This window comes from Falco punctatus (assembly GCF_963210335.1).
Source record: "Falco punctatus genome assembly, chromosome: 15".
NCBI lineage: Eukaryota > Metazoa > Chordata > Aves > Falconiformes > Falconidae > Falco > Falco punctatus.
Genome location: NC_137595.1, coordinates 19,748,254 through 19,767,846, shown reverse-complemented (window position 1 = coordinate 19,767,846; position 19,593 = coordinate 19,748,254). Strand labels below are relative to the sequence as shown.

The 19,593-nt window shown below is 39.7% G+C and overlaps 1 protein-coding gene across 10 annotated transcripts in view; it reads left to right on the top strand.

Annotated features, from left to right (window-relative positions):
* AMMECR1 (AMMECR nuclear protein 1) overlaps positions 1-19,593 on the top strand; it is an 89,227-nt gene that overhangs the window by 57,280 nt on the left and 12,354 nt on the right. For 8 of the 10 annotated variants that reach the window (XR_013923871.1, XR_013923872.1, XM_080365919.1 and 5 more), the window contains 3 exons: positions 5,668-5,782; positions 14,093-14,183; positions 15,846-15,942. Coding sequence is in view for 6 of the 10 variants with exons in the window: in XM_080365919.1 (XP_080222045.1) it covers positions 5,668-5,782; positions 14,093-14,183; positions 15,846-15,942 (303 nt within the window). In the remaining 4 variants the exon portion in view is untranslated. Of the gene's footprint in view, positions 1-5,667; positions 5,783-14,092; positions 14,298-15,845; positions 15,943-19,593 lie in introns of those variants that run through there. The other 2 variants (XR_013923873.1, XR_013923874.1) reach the window with 2 other exon arrangements.

Sequence of the window (19,593 nt, the reverse complement as noted above, 5' to 3'; positions counted from 1 at the left end):
TAAGAGCCACAGGTTTTTAAAGACTGAAGCTGACTTTTTTTTGGTTTTTAAAACATTTTTATAGCCTACAGAAATTACAAATGAACAACCCAATGATGTATTGCATTTTGGTTCACCTGCTAATATTATTATTTCAGATGATTCAGAGAGCTTCTCTGGTGGTATTTTCCAAAACCAAGATGTAGTCGTAAGGAATATAAATTTTAATTTTATTTTTTTGCTAAACTTCATGCTGTTTGTTATGATAACTCAAAATACTTCAAACAATTTCCTTTTCTTTAAATATTTTCAGTGTCTTTAAAGTGTTTGCAAGCTTCTCTATATCCCAACTACAAGGAGGAATAGTACGTGGAAAATTTAATTATAGAAAACCATTTCTGGAGAGCTTATGGCCAAATAAACTTCATTTGAGGAGAAGCTGAGATTTGTATAGCATGGCTTAGCTGAAGAAAAACTGATAATTGAGTAACACTTTGTTTTGTTTTTTTGTTGACTGGCAATTACTTGATCTTAGTAGGACACCCAAGACTGCATAAATATTTAACTAGAAAGGCTGTGCGTGTGTGTGCATGCATTTTGTGTCTAAAAATAGCTTTCTTTGAACAGGATTCAATTTTGACTTTGCCTGCTTCGCTTGTAACATGGAGCAGAACTCCATGTGGAAAAACTAATGTCCTTTTATTGGCCAGCTAGAATTCCCCTTGCTTGGCACTGCTTCTTTTCAACTCCTTACTACCATGTACTTCCATTTAGTCAGCAGCGATATATGTAAATTAGTTCTGGGCATTAAGGAATGAAGAACAGATGGCTTAGAAAATGCTTTTAAAATTAGTATTTTTTTCTTTAAAAGATAGTTTTGAGCTCTGTCTAATTTTTCCAGCTTATTTTACTAATCATTTCCAGTTACCCTTCTGTAATTCTAAGTTTTAACAGAAAAATTGTGGAATTAGTATTTTTTTAAACCTGGTATCTAATATGCTATGTTTTGTTCCGTAAGAACCCTGTTGTCTTTCTAATGGAAGAACTAACAGAAGAATCTGTCATTGAGTAAGACTGTAAAATCACATTCTAATACTACAAAAAGTAATACTTCTATCAGATAAACAGAACAGTCTCCTCTCTTAATCAGAAATGCCGACACTTAGTTACACAGTGAATTTTCATTCTGAACAGCTCAGACCAGTAGCAAGCTTTTGAGGAAAACCAGCGTGTTACCTTGTCAGTATTTTATGATTGCTTTGAATTGGTCACCACGAGGCACATCAACATGACAAGTGAGGCAAAAGTCGGAGTTTCCATCCCTACGTCCTTGTAGAGCGTATGGAGCGTGTGATCGGTGCCAGGCTGCTGCCTCTAGAAACTCTTCTTTCTTCCCAGAACAGGGACAACAAAAGTAAAAGCTCCTGCAAGCTTTTGTGCCCTCGGTAAGTGTTGGTATCTGCTGACGCTTCTGAGGGTGATGCCAGTCCGTTAACCATGGAGAGCTTAGGGTTTGTACAATGTGGACAACTGCCAGTGAGGAATCTGCTGGATTCCATCCGCGTGTGCTACTGACAGCATCAGAACAGCCAGTGCATGGTGACCTACTCACTACCCACGGAGAGAAAGTTTAGGCTCGAAGATAACGGCAGAATTGTGAAGAGAAGCATCTAATGACACAGGTCTCCTGCTAACTGAGCATTAAAAACTGCAAAAATGGAAACATTAACCTGTGAAGAGCTGATAGGGAGCTGGGCTGCTCTTAGGTCTGCCAGCGGTATCTGGAACTCACTTTAGAGTTTCAGCCGCGGTAGCAATAAGAGAATGTTTGAGGTGACCGATACTCTGAAGTGTCGCATACAGCACTTAAAAGGTGGATGTTTCCCAATTTTATAGTAGTATGTGATGCACTGAGATCAAACTTGTTAGGGCTGGGTTATGCAGTTTTAAGCTAGTTCTTCTAAAACTGGCATCAGGTATAATTGCTGGACTATGCATTAGCAGACAGAATGTTTCACATGCAGCTCACCAGCACAAACAGATGCTTTCTTGTTGGCATCTCCCTTCAGTGTGGCTTCTTCCAACTGCTGATTGATTGTCAACTCGGATTTTCTCCAGGTAAATTTTTGGTTTACGTCTGTAACAACAGAGGCAAAGCTGTTTTAAAAGATGAAAACCAAATTGTAATACAGGGGTCTGGAGACGGGGAAGGGAGGAATAGAATGGCAGCAATGTTCCGTACTGACCGCTAACGGTGGTGTCAGAGACTGATCCTCGATCTCTGATCTTGTTCTGCCCGATGCCCCTCACCGTCAGCAGCAGGAGCCTTAACGCAGGATACACACACACGCAGTGTGCACAGTCACGGAGGTGCTGAGGGACAGTTTTGCAGCAGACTGGGAAGGTAACACAGCACCTAACAGTTCTGAAGGGACTAGGTATAGCTGAAATGGCACTGTCAGTGGATAAACAATATTTTAGTTATCATGAGGTGGTTATGTAAAAGAAGCTATTTGTGCCAGTGTCATGTTATTGAATAATGGAATTAGCCAGCTAAGCTTGCTAATAAGTGTGCGGTGTTGACTGCATTGCTCTGCTTTCCCTAAAACTGAAGTACTTTGCTGTATCTGCCTGAGGCTGTTGTGCCCTTGCGTGCCTTTCTGCTTCCACTCTGTTCATGTGGAGGTTTCGTATCTCACCTTTTTATTGATATTCAAATTTGCCATGATTCACCCACCCTGTTTCACATTGTTATCTCAGCATTTGGGCAGGCCAGCTGAGATAGGGCTTACGCATGCATTGGACGAGGTTTGTTTCTGAACAACTTAAAGTATGTTAAACTAAGGATGGTTTCTCATTTAGCAGCGCCGGTGCAGGAGATCTGAAGTGAGTGGGAATTTCCCTGAGACTTTTGCTGCTAACGTTACTGGGGTCAGGCTTAAACCCATAGTAGACAACCTTGGCCTCAAACAATTGAAATTCCCAACTGCATTTTGGCAGCTTCAGGGAGGGGAACTGAAAGTTAGATAAAAAACTAGTATCAGGTTGTCCAAAAAGAAATAATCTTTTTTTTGAAAGCTGTAAGTTCTTAAAATATGGGAAATGTTTTGCGTGGTAAGATTGTTGCAGAAATTATGAAAAAATGGGTTTAAACAAATATTGGCAATATCCATGCATACAGTTGTTTCCTGAGGTAACTGAATTTGTTGTTTGTTAATGAAATAGTGCTTGTCTCTCTGGGTGCTTTTCCGTAGTGTATTCAAATAGATCGGTTATATGATAGAAGTACAGCATACCTCAGGGAAATGAGAAATTTGCATATACACAAACTTGTAGTAGTAATGGATTCTAAGAGGATTGGGGTTTCTGAACATAATTTTTTATTTTTTACTAAAAGATGGGGTGAAACGTCAAAAGTGCATATGCATGCACTTATTAAATAAACCCATGAAGAGGTTTTAAGTGCAGAGATACCATCTCTGGCTCAAAATACCTAAGCTATAAACAATTGGATGCCTGGAGAGTGTTCCAGGGAAGTACCCCTGGATGTTTACAATGTTCTTATACCCATTTGTTCTGCTAGCTGCTCTTGGTTATTACTTAATACTAGGCTAGATGGACTTTGGTTTGAGCTGTCCCTGTCTTCAGAGTATCCTCCCATTACAGATATATCTATCTAACGATACATTATTTTTTTCCTGCCATGTGGAGGGGTATGAGGGCTAATTAGCTGTCTGTATTTTTCTGTGTTGATGCTGTTCTGTGGCTGTGTGAGTTGATCCCTGACGTTGCTCTGAAATGCTCGGCAGTAGAGGATGGTAACTTTGCCTGGTCCCCAGCAGTTCCAAAGCTAGCTTTGCAAATCCCATCCACAAAACCTTGGAGAATACCATCTTTTGATACATCTTCAGCAAAAGTCATTAGTTAAATATCACAGGCATTATGCTTTAAATCTCAGTAGTGTTCCTAGTTCTTCACTAGTCTACACAGGCCTGTCTATACTACATAAATGATAAAAAGATTTATCTTGGCTAGTTACTGTCCCACATCCTTTGTCACATCTATGGCAACTTTACCTGGGGTTGCCTAGAATTACTCCTCAAAAATGGGAAGCATAGGCCTGCTAATTGTTACTTTATTATATAATGAATTTGTCTTCATAAATCTAAATTTCTGACCTATTTTGTAATATAAAAATACCAGAGCTTGGAGAAGGGCTTCTAGTCTATAAATTCCAATACTATGTTCTTTTTTGCAATTGTAGCATATCTGGGAAAACTCCTGCCTTCCCCCCCACCCCAGAAAAATAAAGGTTCTATTTCAGCTCTTCAGTGTGTGGTATTAATTCATGATGGGAAGCTATTTCTGGTTATACATACGATGATTTCCTTAAGATAAACTTTACATTTTTTTGCTTATGCATCTTTATTTGGTCTGCTTTATTGAAGTTACACGACTTGATATATAAAACGGTGGTATTCGATGCAGAGACTTCAGCCATATTGTAAGCACATGGCCACGGCTGTAATTTTGTCAGCTAATGGCAACCACTGGCCGAATGCCAAGTAAAATGAGTAAGAATGATCTAATTGTTAGATGAAACAAGGAGCCACATGAAGAACTTGGTAGTACTTTAGTAAGTTTCTTAATCTTAAATTCTCTTTACTCATCAAAAGGCTCGGTTAGCAGATCACTGATTTTTTTGGTTGTTGTTGTTGGAGATGAGCATGTTTGTATTCATACATGTCATATTTCAAACCTTAAGAGAATAAAAAACTATGAGATACCATACTCACTTTAACCTTCCCTTTTCCAATTTAACTGGTTCTTAACCACACTTGTGCAAGTAGGATCAATTTAAAGATGTTTTCACTCGTGGTACTGCTTGCTGTCTGTTAACTGCTTCGTTTTTCAAAGCGTGCTGGAATGTGCACAGATAGCTCCTCGCTGTATTGAATTTTACCCCATTAGGTGTATGTTTGTCTATAGAATGACGCGTTAGCCTGAGGATTAGCTTAGCTGTTTGCAAGCTTCCCTGTTACTAATCATTCCATCTGCTTTGCAGAACATCTTCAAGTCCTGTAGGTTTGCAGGTCTGTAGAGCCCTTGGTTTTTACCTTTTTATATTCACCTATGCTAGTAAGCATGTATGTTACTCTTTTTTGGAGAATGTTCTGATTGTTTGCATTTTTTTTTCACTGAACAATTAAGTTCTACAGTTTGATTACTGTATTACGTGTTTGATTATTGCAGGCTATAGAATTTCCCTCTCTACTTCATGTTGTATAGTTTAATCCTTTTTGAAAGGGATTTACTAAATTGTAAGTGAAAGAGCTAGAGCTTTTGTAACTTTTTCCAAAAAAAATTCTGCCGCTTCATTAGTAAGATTGTCACAGTAGCAAAGTCAGCTCAGGAAGGAATGACCCTCAGAACACCTCCTGACTGGCCAGCCAAGAACTGAAACAAATGTCTAAGGAAAAAAGTTGGGAATGTTGGTCAGTGTGTTGCACTGGCAGCTGGGTTATCAAACTGGTCATCATTTCATCAGGATTTTTTTTGTCCTTTATACTTTTTAGTTGATTCATTAGATCCTTGAACTTAAAAAACAACAACCACAAACCAAAAAAACACCACCACGCAGACAAAAAAATCCTTTGAAATTCTTGTTTTGTCTTCTGTCTTCAACAGTGCCCTTAAAGATAGTCGTTTCCCCCCAATGACGAGGGATGAGCTGCCACGGCTTTTCTGCTCAGTGTCTCTACTCACTAACTTTGAAGATGTATGTGACTACATGGACTGGGAGGTAAGGATGTCAGATGTCTTTTAAGGAAATTACTTCGATATCATGAACATCTATGGCAGAAGCCACACCGTTTAAATTGTCTGCATAAATGTTGTGTAGTTGACACTGTTCTGCACTCTACACACCTTGTTTTGTGCATAGAATCAAAAGCCTCTTTGTGATAGAACTGTCATCTCCTTAAAAATCTGAGCCATGAAAATGGAATAAAGTTGTGTTCTTGCCCACTTTGGCACTCTGTGTGGTCTGCACAGCTGTGTTTATGCCTAAGACTCCATCAAGCAAGGTATTGTCTGAGTGACGGTGTCCTGAGACCTCTTTTGCAGCACAGCCAACTACAGAAACACAGTAGATCAATCCATCGATTCTGGAAAAGAGGGTGCTCTGGTGTGAAAGTCTGGTGTGTGCTTCTGGAAGCACTGCAAAAAATGGCAACCCCAAACCAAGCTGCCTAATTTAGCAGGAGTGAGCTATTTATTGTTCCCAGCACCTTCTCTGCTTTCAGAGCAAGTGGCCTGCACAGACCCCACAAAGCCCTTCTATAATGAGGCCAAGTAAATCATCGCCCTTGGTTTTCTTTGCCACTTACACATGGAGCTGAATCTAAATTGTTAGGTTCTAGGAAACCTGCATGCGTTCTCTTGGAACAGCAGCGTAAAAGAAATTAGGAAGCAAATGCTGCTTTTAGAATTATTTCTGGGAAGCTCTACTGAAGGAAGTGTTATTCTGTATTCTGCTTTTTCCCAATTATTTGGTATTAGGCGCTTGCAAAAAAACAAGTTACTGGACTGGAGATGAACTTCTTATCTCGGTCAGTGTGACTGTTGTGTTGCTTTTTGAGTCTGTATCTGAGTGGACATAAAAATTTGAAATGGTCAGATATATGACGACAGGCATATTATAATGCCAGAGACACCACACAAGTTACAGTATTTCCCTTTAATAATGACTTAGCCCTACTAAATATTTATGATTTCTTAAGAGAAAAAGAGGCTTTCTATTGTATTCACACATAACAAATGTATATTGAACAGAAATTTCAGTTGTTGTTACAATGGTATGAGGCCCCACTGTGTCAGAACGGTGGTATCCAGCAGTAACCTCGGCATTATGAGTTTTTTCAGTAGCTGAAAATCTAATAAAAATGCATTTCCACTTCAACTCGTAATGACAAGGGCTTCTTACCTTCTGATATGCAATTCTGAATGGGATGAATGAAAGTTTCCTTGGGAGTTTATCAGCATTTTCACCATAATCGGAATTATTCGGTTTTTTAATGTAATGTCAGACCAGAAATAAATCTCAGCTGAAACTCTGCATGCATTCTCGATTAGAGCCATTTTTCAGAGAAGTAGTTTGTCTTGTCACTGAGCCATTAGAGTACTTTAAACAATGTTCTCAAGTAATCAAAACTACAGTGACTTTTAACACTAAACCAAGCTAAGGAGTCAAAATTAAAACTGGTAGAATTGTTTTGCTTTACTAGGTTGACTTCTGGTCATAATCAATGTGATGTTTTCAGTTTAATTTCATTTCTTACAGTTTATTAAAAATCAGACTACGAAGACATTCAGAAAATGTATCTTGAAAAGTGTGATGTGCATAATGAAATAGCATTTAGCGCTCTTCATGTGGTAGTCTATATATATTAGAAGCTGTTTTAATCTCTCAATAATAAACTTCTAAGATTTTTACATCTTAAAGAAAAGCTGAAACTAAAGCCTGAGTTCAAAAAAGCACTCTCCCTTGGAAAGGCTGGCTTTACTTTTGTTCCTTGGGAGGCTTCGGATTCATAACTCTAATTCTTGTTTGACACAAAGGAGGCTTTTACTTTCTGTGTCCTTTCTCTGTCTTGTGGCAGCATCCTTGAGGCTTTCACAGCAGTGTAAGCAAGCTGAATGCAGAACTGTAGTCCTGCTCGGTTCTGATTGATTTTATGGATTCTCATGATCCCTATTGGAAAGCCCTGACTTACGAGGGAAGAATGGAGCAGTCAAAAATACAATAACCTTTATGATATCCATTTGCTTAGTTGCTCTCCCCAGTTACATTTAAGGTGTTTTTAATGATAGGTTTTTAAAAACTTTAGAAAATTCCTAGGATTTCTAAGGAACGGTCACACAATAGGTTCCATGATTTGTTTGGGTTCTTTTCTTCTTTTTTTCCTGTAAGCTAAATGTGCTTCTCAAGTGATTGAATCATACATAGTCGTGGATGATCCACAAGCTTTCCATGCAGAAAGAGGAGGGGTGTATAAATATGAGAAAGATAAAATTTGTATTTGTTAGTCCTTAAAAGAATGATTCATCACTGATTGTGCCCCTGTGAGTGAGATGCTTATGTCATCCACATTTCTTTTAAGGGAGCTGTAGTTATGGGTATTAATGGCAAAAGGATGTTTCAGGTTGTCTAGAGAATGATGTAAAGAGAGATTCTGCGTCTTTCATCTCGTGTGATGCTAGAGTCACCCTGAAAAATACCAGCCTGGTTAGGAGACCTTACTTCTGTAGGTACGCTACTGATGATCCCGTGGGAGCCAAATCAGCAGTTCGCTGCCACGGTATTTCAAAATTGCCGATTTAGACAGCTCGCAGTGCTCTGGTGGCTTAGAGAGAAAGAAGATCTCTGAAGGCATGGCTCAGGAGCGGCTCCTGTGTCCTGAAGCAGAGTGATAGATCTTCTTTTCTCTGATTAATGAATTAACTTCCCAAACTAAATAAATCAATTTTTCAGTTGTAAAAAGCAACTCCTTGTTGTAAAAAGAAATCCTTTTGCAGCACAATCCTCAGCCAGGTAAAGAGGAGACAGGAGTGAATTGACTGCTATTAGCTCCCATGTGTTTTCAAATTGCTGCCATTTTTACCTTTTATAAAAGTAACTAGGAGAAATTACACACCTTAAAAGGACAACTTCAATGCCATGGTTCATGAGAATGCTTCCCAAAACACAATTTAGCATCCTTGGTGTATGTGACTTTATATGAATTGCAGTTCACTTTAGTAGCTGAACAGATGCAGAGCTCTGAAGTGAACACTGAGGTGTATGAACGGTTTCTTTGTTTCTGCTAGACAGAACCCACCAAATATTGCAGTGGTCCAGGTGCTGCTGGGGTGGTTTCACAGCCTTTCTGTCTCAAAGAACCGGGCAACGTGAGAAACTCTTTAAGATATGTTTCGGGGTTTTTTTTAATAGTACTGCTCTGTTATTAAAGATCAGGTACCAAAGAACTACCTGGGAGACAAGTCATAAAGACCAATTGCTTTTAAACACATTAGATATTATTAGCAGTCATGCCTTTCCTGCATAAACTCAGCTTTATCTATGCTTCCATTCTCTTGAGCTTATCTTTTTGATATGTCCTTCTACCAGGTCCTTTTTTTTCCTGCCTCAGAATGCCTCCAGTTTTGCTGTTGATTCTTAATGCAGATATTTTTGCATCTCATGTTGCACTGAGAACTGTGTTTGTCGTTGGCAGCACCCTGAAAGAAGGAACGTAGGAGAGTTTGAATAGATCTCTGTGAAGTATTGTGGCTTTCGGTCCTTTAGAGGCAACTTCTGTTTGGTTTGTGAAGCTTGTAAGTCTGTGATTTGGGCAACTAAGCCTGTGCTCAGCAGGTGCTGCGAGTGGATTCAGATCCCAGAACGGCATATCTAAGGGGTGATCATGTCGTAGGTCTTGCAGTTCCAGCTTTGGTGCTACAGGCTCTGCCTGCTTGACAGGCTGTGGCTGCCAGGTACATTAATAATTTGCCATTTTAAGTGTATCCCCTGCTTGCTTTTTTTCCTAGAAATACAGAAGAGTGAAGTGCCTCTACTCATTTACACTGTATTTCACGTTACAGCAAATGAGCAGTTTTAATTTATCTTCTCGTTAATTAAGAGTCTGTGGGGTTTTTTTCTAGAAGGTAAAGCCTGTCGTGCTAATTCAGACCCTCTCCTCATTTTTTTTATTAAACATCGTAGGACGTTACGATTGTAATTATAGTAAGAAACTTTTTGGAAGACATTATTGTAATTCCAGCAGGGTAATAAATAACTGGGATTGACCAGCAGCTTTTCCTTGAAATACTTTGAAAGAGACCTTTGTCCTGGAGTTGCTGTTCTTCAGTAAAGTAAAACCTGCAGAATTGTACATGCTTGATATGTTGATACAAAAGGCCTTCAGCCTGTGTGCACTGGTTTAAATATTAGCTTAAATAGTTGTAGCCAATAATGTTGACTGAAAGGTGGCTTTTCATTGTTGACAAAGTTAGTACATTTAAGAGGCGTGGGAATTCTTTCCTTCCTGCAAGTGCAGCAGCACCAGCAGCTCTTGCAACTTATGTTCCTTAGAATGGGGAAGAAAGAGTCTTGAGCTCAAGATTTTATTCTCTTTGGACAATATTCAGTGATTCCGTGTATATAAATAAATGATTCATTAAAAAAAGAATGCTTGTCATGGAGAGAAGACCTCCTGAGTAGTCTTTTGCCGCCGTTGTTAAATCAAAATGTAATATTTAAGCTCTGCTAAAGATGATCAGAAACAAGCCAACATATTTGTGGCTAAAAGGCTGTAGAATTCAGCTAGGAAAAAGTGGGGTCAGCATCCATGTGACACGTTCTCCATTTCCAGACAAGGTTACACAGCTCTTGCCATAGCTCTGCTTAGGTAAATAAAGGGGAAGGTCACTGCACTGCGTGGTGTCAAAAAGCTGTACAAGTTACAGACCGGCTTTTCTGTCTGAAAATGTTTATCACTCGCTGCTGTTCAAAGATGAAGCAGCCAAACCGTAAGGCAGCAGCAGGAGAAGCCATAACCAGAACAGCCCGTGTGGTTCACCAGGTGGTTGTGTGCCCGCTTGTACTGGGAGAACTGGGAGGCAGCCGGCGGGGTTTGCCACGGTTGGACCAGCTGTACTGGTGGCAAGGGGTGCTCAGCAAGGGGTGCTCAGCGATCGAGCTGCTCTGGAGGAGAACAGCAAGCAGGGAGCATAAGGAGTGGGCAGGTGCGTGGAGGTGTGCTGCTCCAGCTCGGTGGATTCTTCCTCACAGATCCTTTGTTGTCTGCTTTAATGTGTTTCTGAAAAAAAATGTTTACAATGATTTTATCTTAAATTAATTAGTGATAATTGCATGCAAACCTCTTACAGATTGCAGTGCTGTAGATAAACCTGAACAGAATGATTATTTGCTGATAATTTACTCCACAGTGGACTAGAAGCTTAAATTTTAGCAAGGCTTGATGTTGCGGATGCTTCTCTGAATTCCATGTGGATAGTCCTATAGCCTGACGTTGTTGCACTGTGGTTGGAGAGTCAGGACCAGAGGACCAGGTTTGTGAACTGTGTTTGGAACTTTGAATCAGAACAGTTGGACGTGAGGTTGCTTGAATGTTGGTTTTGGAACAATTTTTTCTTAGCCCAACTGAGATAGATATAGAGAGGTATTACGAGTAATAATCTAGCAAGTGCCAGAAGCACTTGGCAAAACAATAAATGTGGCATGTGCGTGTTTTGCCCCATACTGAGGTGTTCATAAATAAATGATTCATTAATGATTCATTAAAAGATGCACGTTTAAATGAATGTGAATGTGTATAAATACCCAACAAAGTTTGCAGTTCTGTCAAGGGGACTTCAGAAGTAAAACAAAAACGTAGTTTAATGTAGCCCTTAGATTTAGTGAAAGGTCTGTGGTTTTTCATTAATACTGTCACTGGACCTAGTTTTAGGTAGCCTCTGGCCAGTTATACAGTGGGCCAAAAGGCTGATATCCACAAGTATTGGACATACGGTATACAGTATTTCATGCTCTAAAGCCTTATGGAAATATTTCTGTTGGAGGAGGTTGGTTTGTTGCCTTGTGAAGTCTCCTTATCTCGCTTTCCTCTCCCAACAGCAACAGTTTAAATAGATTCCTATCCGTTGGGAGGCCGATACAGCAGTTGCGCTGCCTTTTTGCAGCCGAGTGCCGTACCTGTGTAATCATTTCCCCAAGAAATGGTGACGGGCGAGACAGAAACTCCGTCTGCAGAAGAAGATGGTTTGTTTTGTTTCTCTGAACTGCACAGGCAGATGTTGTTGTTCTCCCAAACCATGCCTGTAGCGTGTCAAGTGTGTTTAGTTTGAGCAGCATGCCGTAAGCTTTGGGTGAAGTGCTGTGCTGGTAGGGGAGCCAGCTCCAGCCCAGGTGATGCCTTCCAAATGTGCCCCCATCCCTTACCTCTGCTCCGTGAGAGGAATACTTGGGGACATTTCACAGGTTTCCCTCAATGCAGGCACGTTGATCTCCTGAGGAAGTCAAAACAAATTCCTAACTACGCCCGTGCCGGTTTTAGCATGGTTCGTTCTTACTTTGCTGGGCCGGGTGGCTTGGGTTGGGTTGAGGGAGCTGCAGTCCAGGCCATCTGCGCGGGGCTGCGGTGCTGCTCAGCGACGCAGCTGAAATTCACGCTGCGCAGAATGCTAGGGAATGTTCCCAGCCAGAGGAATCATGGGTGCAGTCGCGTTGCCTTATTAATTTTGCCGTACATCTTTTTCTTCTGCAGACGTGGGCCTAAAAGTCCATTAAAAAGGTTAATGGGAAACATCCAGTGCAGTGCAGTTACCTACAGCCCGAATGTTGCGTCACACTTAATACATCACTCGTGCTTCTGGTTAGTGTCTCAGGAATACTACAGGATCGCTATTATGCAAACCAGCTGTGTGGAATTTGAAATCTAATATTCTGCAGGATTTGAAGGTGTGCAAAACCTGGAAATACTTGATCTGAGTGCTTAGGCAATTAAATATAGACAGTTACAAAATCACCAGCTGCAAAAACTTACTCTGTTCTTGGAATGAACTTGGTGGGCTCATTTCAGCTTCTGTCACTGGTTTGTTTTACTGTCAGGCCTTTTGGGTTCCTGATTACATCATCTGAGTATACAGATCTCTCTGGTGATTATATATCGATGTTATGAATGTGAGGTTTAGAAGTGTTTGGTAATGAAATACCATATTAGAAATTGCAGTCAATTAAATTAATTAGTCTCAAAACAATTTTTCCTATGTACTTTTTTCTAATTAAGAGTATTAGGTTCATGGGGAAAAATTCTTGAGGCCACAGTCAGCCACAAGAGACTTCCTCCTGTTTCCCCATGCTTATATCATATATATAAAATACTATAAAGATTAAAAAATGAAGTCTTTATATAAGCAAATATGTTAATTGAACAAGTGGTAGAGCTTTGTAATTATTCCTTATTTGGTTTTTGACTGTCATGCAGTTACAGTACAGTGGGCTGTCAGTGGAAAAACTATTACAGCAATTTTGATGAATTTTGTGTCAAAAAAGAAATGCCATACGAAACACCACGATACCCTTTTACACGTAAATTATTCATTTCCACATACAAAATTGGGAACTTTGGATTTAAATGGAAGTAACATCCTAGTTATGTGGCCGTGACAATAAAAATGGCCATCTACTAATGCTTTGTGTTTATGCACAGAACTCAAAAGCAACTGAAAACTTACTGGCAATGGAGTATCTCCTGCAGCACGGCTGATCCGAGTGCAGGTACTCTCGGGATTACTGCTCCTGAAACAGGGGCGCTGAAACGGTGCCCTGGAAGGGTGTCCAGCCTCTCTTTCTTTTTTTTCTTTTTCTTTTTTTTTCTTTTTTTTTTTTTTTTTCTTTTTTTTCTTTTTTTTCTTTTTCTTTTTTGGCGGTGCAACTTTATCTGTGTCTAACTCCTTGGTGTTAGTAATTCTGGTTTCCATGCTGGCATTTTGTCAGAGGACTGGTAGTATGGAAGTAGGAGTTTGCAGGTGAATACTTTGGGATATCTCTCTTTCCTTGGCATACGCTAGCAGAAATTTTGAAGGCTCCGGGCTCCAGTTCATAGTGCGACAAGTCTTTCATTGTCTCAGTTGTTCCTTTCAACAAAATTAATGCTCTTAATGGATGCGTCATTAGATTTGCCAGCTGTTTGGTTGTCTGGCAGATTGTATCTGGTGACCAGGTGATTTTATCAGCAGCATCACTGCTGACAGTGTCACAGGGAGACGGCGGACTCAGAGTGATGCTTGCATCTCAGCTGGCTTTCCCTCAGCCCAGAAATGAAGCTCTGCTGTCGGCAGCCGAGCAGCACATTTGTGCTGCTACTGACCTTACAAGGCTTAGAAGGCGAACACCTTTCAGAAAGATTTCATTCGCTTCAGTACCGCCTCTTGAAACTTTGCAACATGGTATTAACCGCTACGAGGGTCACGTTTTGGGTTTGATCATGTGAGAAATCTCTTGTGTCTTTTTCTCTTTTAATGTACTAATAAAGCTGCCGATTTCTTGCAGGTGGGTGTACATGGCATTAGAATAGAATTCATCAATGAAAAAGGATCAAAACGCACCGCCACCTACTTACCGGAGGTTGCAAAGGAGCAAGGTCATTGTTGCACTTTATTTCATATGATCTGGTGAAGAATTTAAACGTACATATAAATCTAAAATGCAATATTTGACCTTGCACTGATGTCAGATGATGGAGCAATATTTAATTGTAAGAAGACTCTTATATAAAATGCCAATTACATGCCTGTATCAGTCCCCTTATACAAGTCATAAATGCAGTGTGGCTGTAGGAAAACAAAATCTGGAGGGTGGTACAGTGCTGTCACCCAGCTTTACAGTTGTTAAAAGCTGCCAATTTTCATGTAGTTGTTACACTGTGATATTAGTGACATGCAAAAACAGTTAAGTGGTGGGATGTCTGGTCAATTATCTTAACAGCAGATTTACTCCTAAATTTGCAATGTTTGAGGTTTTTTTCAATTTAGTACTTTCTGCTAGTACTTAATTCCTTTTACAAACACTGGCTTCCTGGGGTTTTTTTGATGGATGGAAGGCAATTACTTTTAATATGAAAATCCAAAATAGTGTTGTTAAAGTCCCTTTTAGTAGAGGCACACACTTAAATTTGTGAATTAAAACAACTACAGTAGCTTTTGTTGAATACTAATCTTTTGGACTAAGCAGCTGACTATGACTACTTGCTATGTTTTGGGTTTTTCCTTCCAAGCTTGACAGTGTGTCTCAATCTTTTTACATTTTGCATTGCTGCTTTTATTTTTTTGCCCTTTTTTTTCCGTTTTGTATTTGAGTTGGGCTTCTGAGGAACAGGGTAAGCCTTTACTGAAGATCATCTTTAATTGATAATTCTGTTTTCAAATAGCCACTTACAAGTTTAGAGGTTTCCCAAGCTTTTTTTTAAATTTAGGAGTTGGGGGAGTAGAGGGTGTGTTTAAATTTCTAAATAGTTTTAATAGACCATGCCTTGCAATCTGGCTCTTTAAATTACCCAAAACTACCCATTTGTATTTTTTTTATGTAGTCAAAACTGCCTCTTTTTTTTAATTTTATTTATTTAATGTAACAATGTGATTGATATAATTGCATTTTTCGGACATAATGTGTCTAACAGCTAGTTAAAATATTAGGGTTTTTTAAATCAATAAACAGGAGTTTTGAAGTATGAAGATTTTATTGAGAACAGTGAAGAATCTGTATTTTTAATCCATCACTTTTTATTACACAGACATCTGTAATATAATGTAGTTGTTCTGAAATTAGACATATTACTGTAAAGTTGTGATATTTATGAAGAAGTAATCTCTGAAGCTCTCTGCACATGTTCAAGTAAAAGTTCTTTTAAATGTTATGCGATACAGAAATTTAATTTTTGATACTGTCATAGCCATTTATCATTTATAAAGTGATTGTGATACAGGATCATAGCTGAATGTTTCAGAAAAAATTAATTTTGTATCTCGCCCCCAGTCTACGACACCTGGATATAGTGGGTCCACTTTTAAAATATTTCAACTACGAGAAAAATATGATGTCTGTAGAGCAAACTGTGTGTGTGAAGAAATCCTATACATTGTATTTCCTTCACTTGTTCTTAAGTAGGGAGGAATGTTCTATGTTTTACAGAACTTGAGCAGAGCACTTTCATTATCACTAACACTAGATACTGTACCGTATTTTTGCAACATCTCTGCTTATTGCTGTATTTCTCACTAATTTTTACTACTGTACAATTCCACAGGATGGGACCACATTCAAACCATAGATTCCTTATTGAGGAAAGGAGGCTACAAAGCTCCGATTACAAATGAATTCAGGAAAACAATAAAGCTAACCAGGTATGCATCGTGGGCTGTTACAGATAAATCCTGTTTTTGTAATACTGTGATGCGTTTGTTCCTGGTAAGTGCTGATTTCAGCTGTTAATAGTAAGCTTTCCTGTAGATACTATTAATGATTTTTTTTTCTTTTCACAATAGCAGTACGGACTTCTGAGAATATCTGTGCCTTGCATAGGGGTTAGTGGTGCTCAGCAAGAAAGAAAAGGCTGTTAAATATCAGGCTACTTATATAGCAGGGCACCTGCACGTTTTGTTTGCTAACTGAAAATTCTTAGTGTATTGGTCCCTTACTGCGAGGGATGCTGGGGGCTGCAGTTAACGAGGGTTTCTTGCCATTATCAACTTGGATTTGAGCAGATGGGGCAATATGGGGCTGCTGCTGGGTACCAATAACCTGCTCAGTCCTCAGAAAGCATTTGGGTCCTGCGGAGTAGAGGTTTCCCTTGCCTTACCAGCCGTTAGCTGTGCAAATGAGGTAGCTGCTTTGGCAGTCAGCGTACTGGTTGAACTGTGTGAGGGTATTCTCAGGAGTGAAGACATGAATTTAGTAGTTTATTTCATACTCTTGTCACTCTTGCACACTTAGTGTATTTTGATTTTGCTAATTTAAGAAAATGTGTTCTGGAGGGCTTCTGAGTGGGTGGGAGTCAAAATATTTTTGAATCTGCAGCACATATTCTGCCCATAATATTGTAGTTATATGGTGAAGGGTGGAGGAGTAAATGCCTGTAAGAACGCCTCTAAAACTGTATTTTTATAAGCTTGCAGTGTAACATGACTGCTAAATTCTAGTTATCTATTCCATGCTTAGAGAAATAAGAATTTTTTAAATCTTAGGTCATAAGAAAATATTGACTGCTCATACTTTTCAGGGTGACCGCACTTGAAATTATTAATAATGCAAACAACAAAGTTAGAATCCTTTGTCCAAAACTGGTATCCTTCCTATCTTCTATCAACTTTTAGGGTCTCACAGGGTCACGAGATTAGTTCTAAAAATGTTGTATTCTAAAAATGCTCTTGTTTCTGTGTCCTGATCTCTTTGGAAATTCTTTCCTTAGTACAGCTAGGTGTAAACCAGACTTGACTTCCTTGTCCATAAGTAAAACTCAATCCTTTCATTACAGAAAATAATTGGATTCTCCTGATTTGTTTATGATGCACTGTTATAGGACAGAGACCTGAGATTTTGGTTCTTTTCAGCTTCCACATCTGTCATTTTCATCTACCAATCTTGCTATTACTCAGCAGAGGTTTACGTTTAGACCAGATAAAGGGGAGGCATTTCTTAGAAAAATGGATCTGTTCGTATTAGAGGAATTATTTGTTAGTGATCTTGTGGATGAAGAATAAAGACTTTGCGTCTCAGTGACTGTTCAGAATTCTGGATTCTCGCGGGAACCTGATTACTGTGGAGTAGCTGTGACCAAGGAAAGCATGCTGTTCTGAAAGTTAAATTGGGGAGAAAGGATCTACAGAATCCAGCTAAATTTTCAAATGCAGAACTCCAATCTTCTTTTAATTTATTTCAGATGTACACCTTGTTACCTTCTGTTCAAAAAGAGATAGAGTAACGGTGCTATAGTTCTGAAATGACCATTTCTGTATACTGCGGTAAATAAGGAATATTTTTCCAAGAAACAAAAATTCTACGTAGCGCATGTTTTCTTCCAGCTACCTGGTTTTGTTGGGAGCAATGGCATATGACCAAATAAGAACAAAATAAACCCCCAAAACCTACCCAGGCCCCAAAAAAACATCACCAACCCTCCCCCCTGTGTTTAGTGCATTTGAAGTTCATAACATCCAAACTGCTAGCAAAATCACTGGCCTGATAAGTGGAATAAACAAAGCATGATTTTTAATGTTGAGAAGAATTTTTTTTTCTTTGGCGGTCTGTTTTGTTTGCTTAAAAACTCAGTTTCTGCTGACATAAACAGTAGTATTAAAATAGTAACCATTTCCCAGCATCAGACAACCTTTTTTAGAGCCTCATTTTAATAACTTCTTGTCACACAGTAAAACATACATTGGAAAAGTAGAATAAGCGCTTTTAACTTCTTTTTCAAGTCTCTAATTCAAAGTAAATGTCCTGTGTGTGAATAAAGCTTTAAGCTGATCAAAACTAGTCCGTTGCTAACTATCTTCGCTGCAAGTTAATACCCAGTAGTTCTGGCCGTGTTTTCAAGAGAACTAAAATACAGTGGAGCTGAAAGAAGTGTACCAGTTCTAGGGGTCTAGAATGCGGTAACTGCATTTTCACTTCCATCTGCTTAAATGAGCAGATGCGATTCCCATCAGGCTGCCTTTGGCCTGCTTTGACCCACTTACAACCAACTTCATTAACTGACAGGCTTATGGTTTAGTTTCATATTGGCAGGGGATTTCATTCACAGACCAGCTTACTCGTCAAGGGCAGCGTGCCGCATGCCATTCACATCAATTCAAGAAGAGCTGCAACTAATCTCGCGGCCAGGACCAGCGGCCCTTTGTTAAATTAGTACATCATTAACAAGCACTCTTGTATCAAGTCAGTGTGGGCAGCTTTGGTGCTCTGAAACGCGTCCACTGAAGCAAAAAGCTGCAAGTGTAAGGTGGTGTGCTCGGTCCCTCTGGCAAAGAGGCACCAGAAGCAAATGTGTTCGCCCCCGTAATTGCTGCAGTTGGGAACTCCACAGTAGTTTAAACTTTTGTGTCGGGTTGTGAGTGCAAGTGGTTGAGCCATCTGTTGTGTTTTTTTCAGACCTAAAAGAGGAGAGAACAACCAGAGCAACTCCAGAAGAAAAATATGATAGAAAGGAGAGGTGGCAGTATTTTAAATCGCTGTAGCTGGATTCACCAAACCTCATCTGTCAGATCTCTTATGCAAGGTCTTTCTAAGTGAAATTTGTGGAAATGTGGAATAGTGTTGGTTTTGTGTAGATTTTACACTTCTACAGATAAGTGTAAATGTGGCAATATGTTCCCTGTTGTCAAACAGTACTGATGCAAGTATATCCAAAGTATTTGTTGTCGGGGCCTGGATTCTGCTTTGAATTATATATAGCTGGCTGTTGGTGTTGGGGGGCCTCTCTTCGTCATTTTTGAATGGTCTTGGAAGTCTGGAGAGGTCCCAGTCAACTGGAAGCTGGCAAATGTCCCATTTGTCAAGAAGGATAAGAAGGAAGACCCTGGTAATCACAGGCCTGTCCGTCTGGCTTCAGTGCCTGGTAAAATTATGGAGAAGGTTGTTCTGGCAGTTACTGAAAACCATTTGAGAGCCAGCACCGTCACGGGGCATAGCTAGCGTGGGTTCACGAGGGAAAGGTCCTGCTTAGCCAACATGATTGCCATGGCAAGGTCACCCGTCTAAGTAACCAAGGGAAGGCAGCAGATGTGGGGGTTTTTATTTTAGTGAAGCTGCCGATACTGGCTCTGGCAGTGTCCTTCTAGACCAAATGTCCAGCACAGAGCTAGGCAAGTCCGTGGTACGCTGTGTGAGCAGCTGGCTGATGGGTCAGGCTGAAAGAGTTTTAATAAATGGGGTTACATCAGGCTGGCGGCCAGTCACCAGTGGGGTTCCCTAGGGCTCAGGGCCGGTGCTCTTTAATGTTTTTTATAAGTGAGCTGTATGCAGGAGTCAAATGTACATTAAGTTTGCCAGTGGTA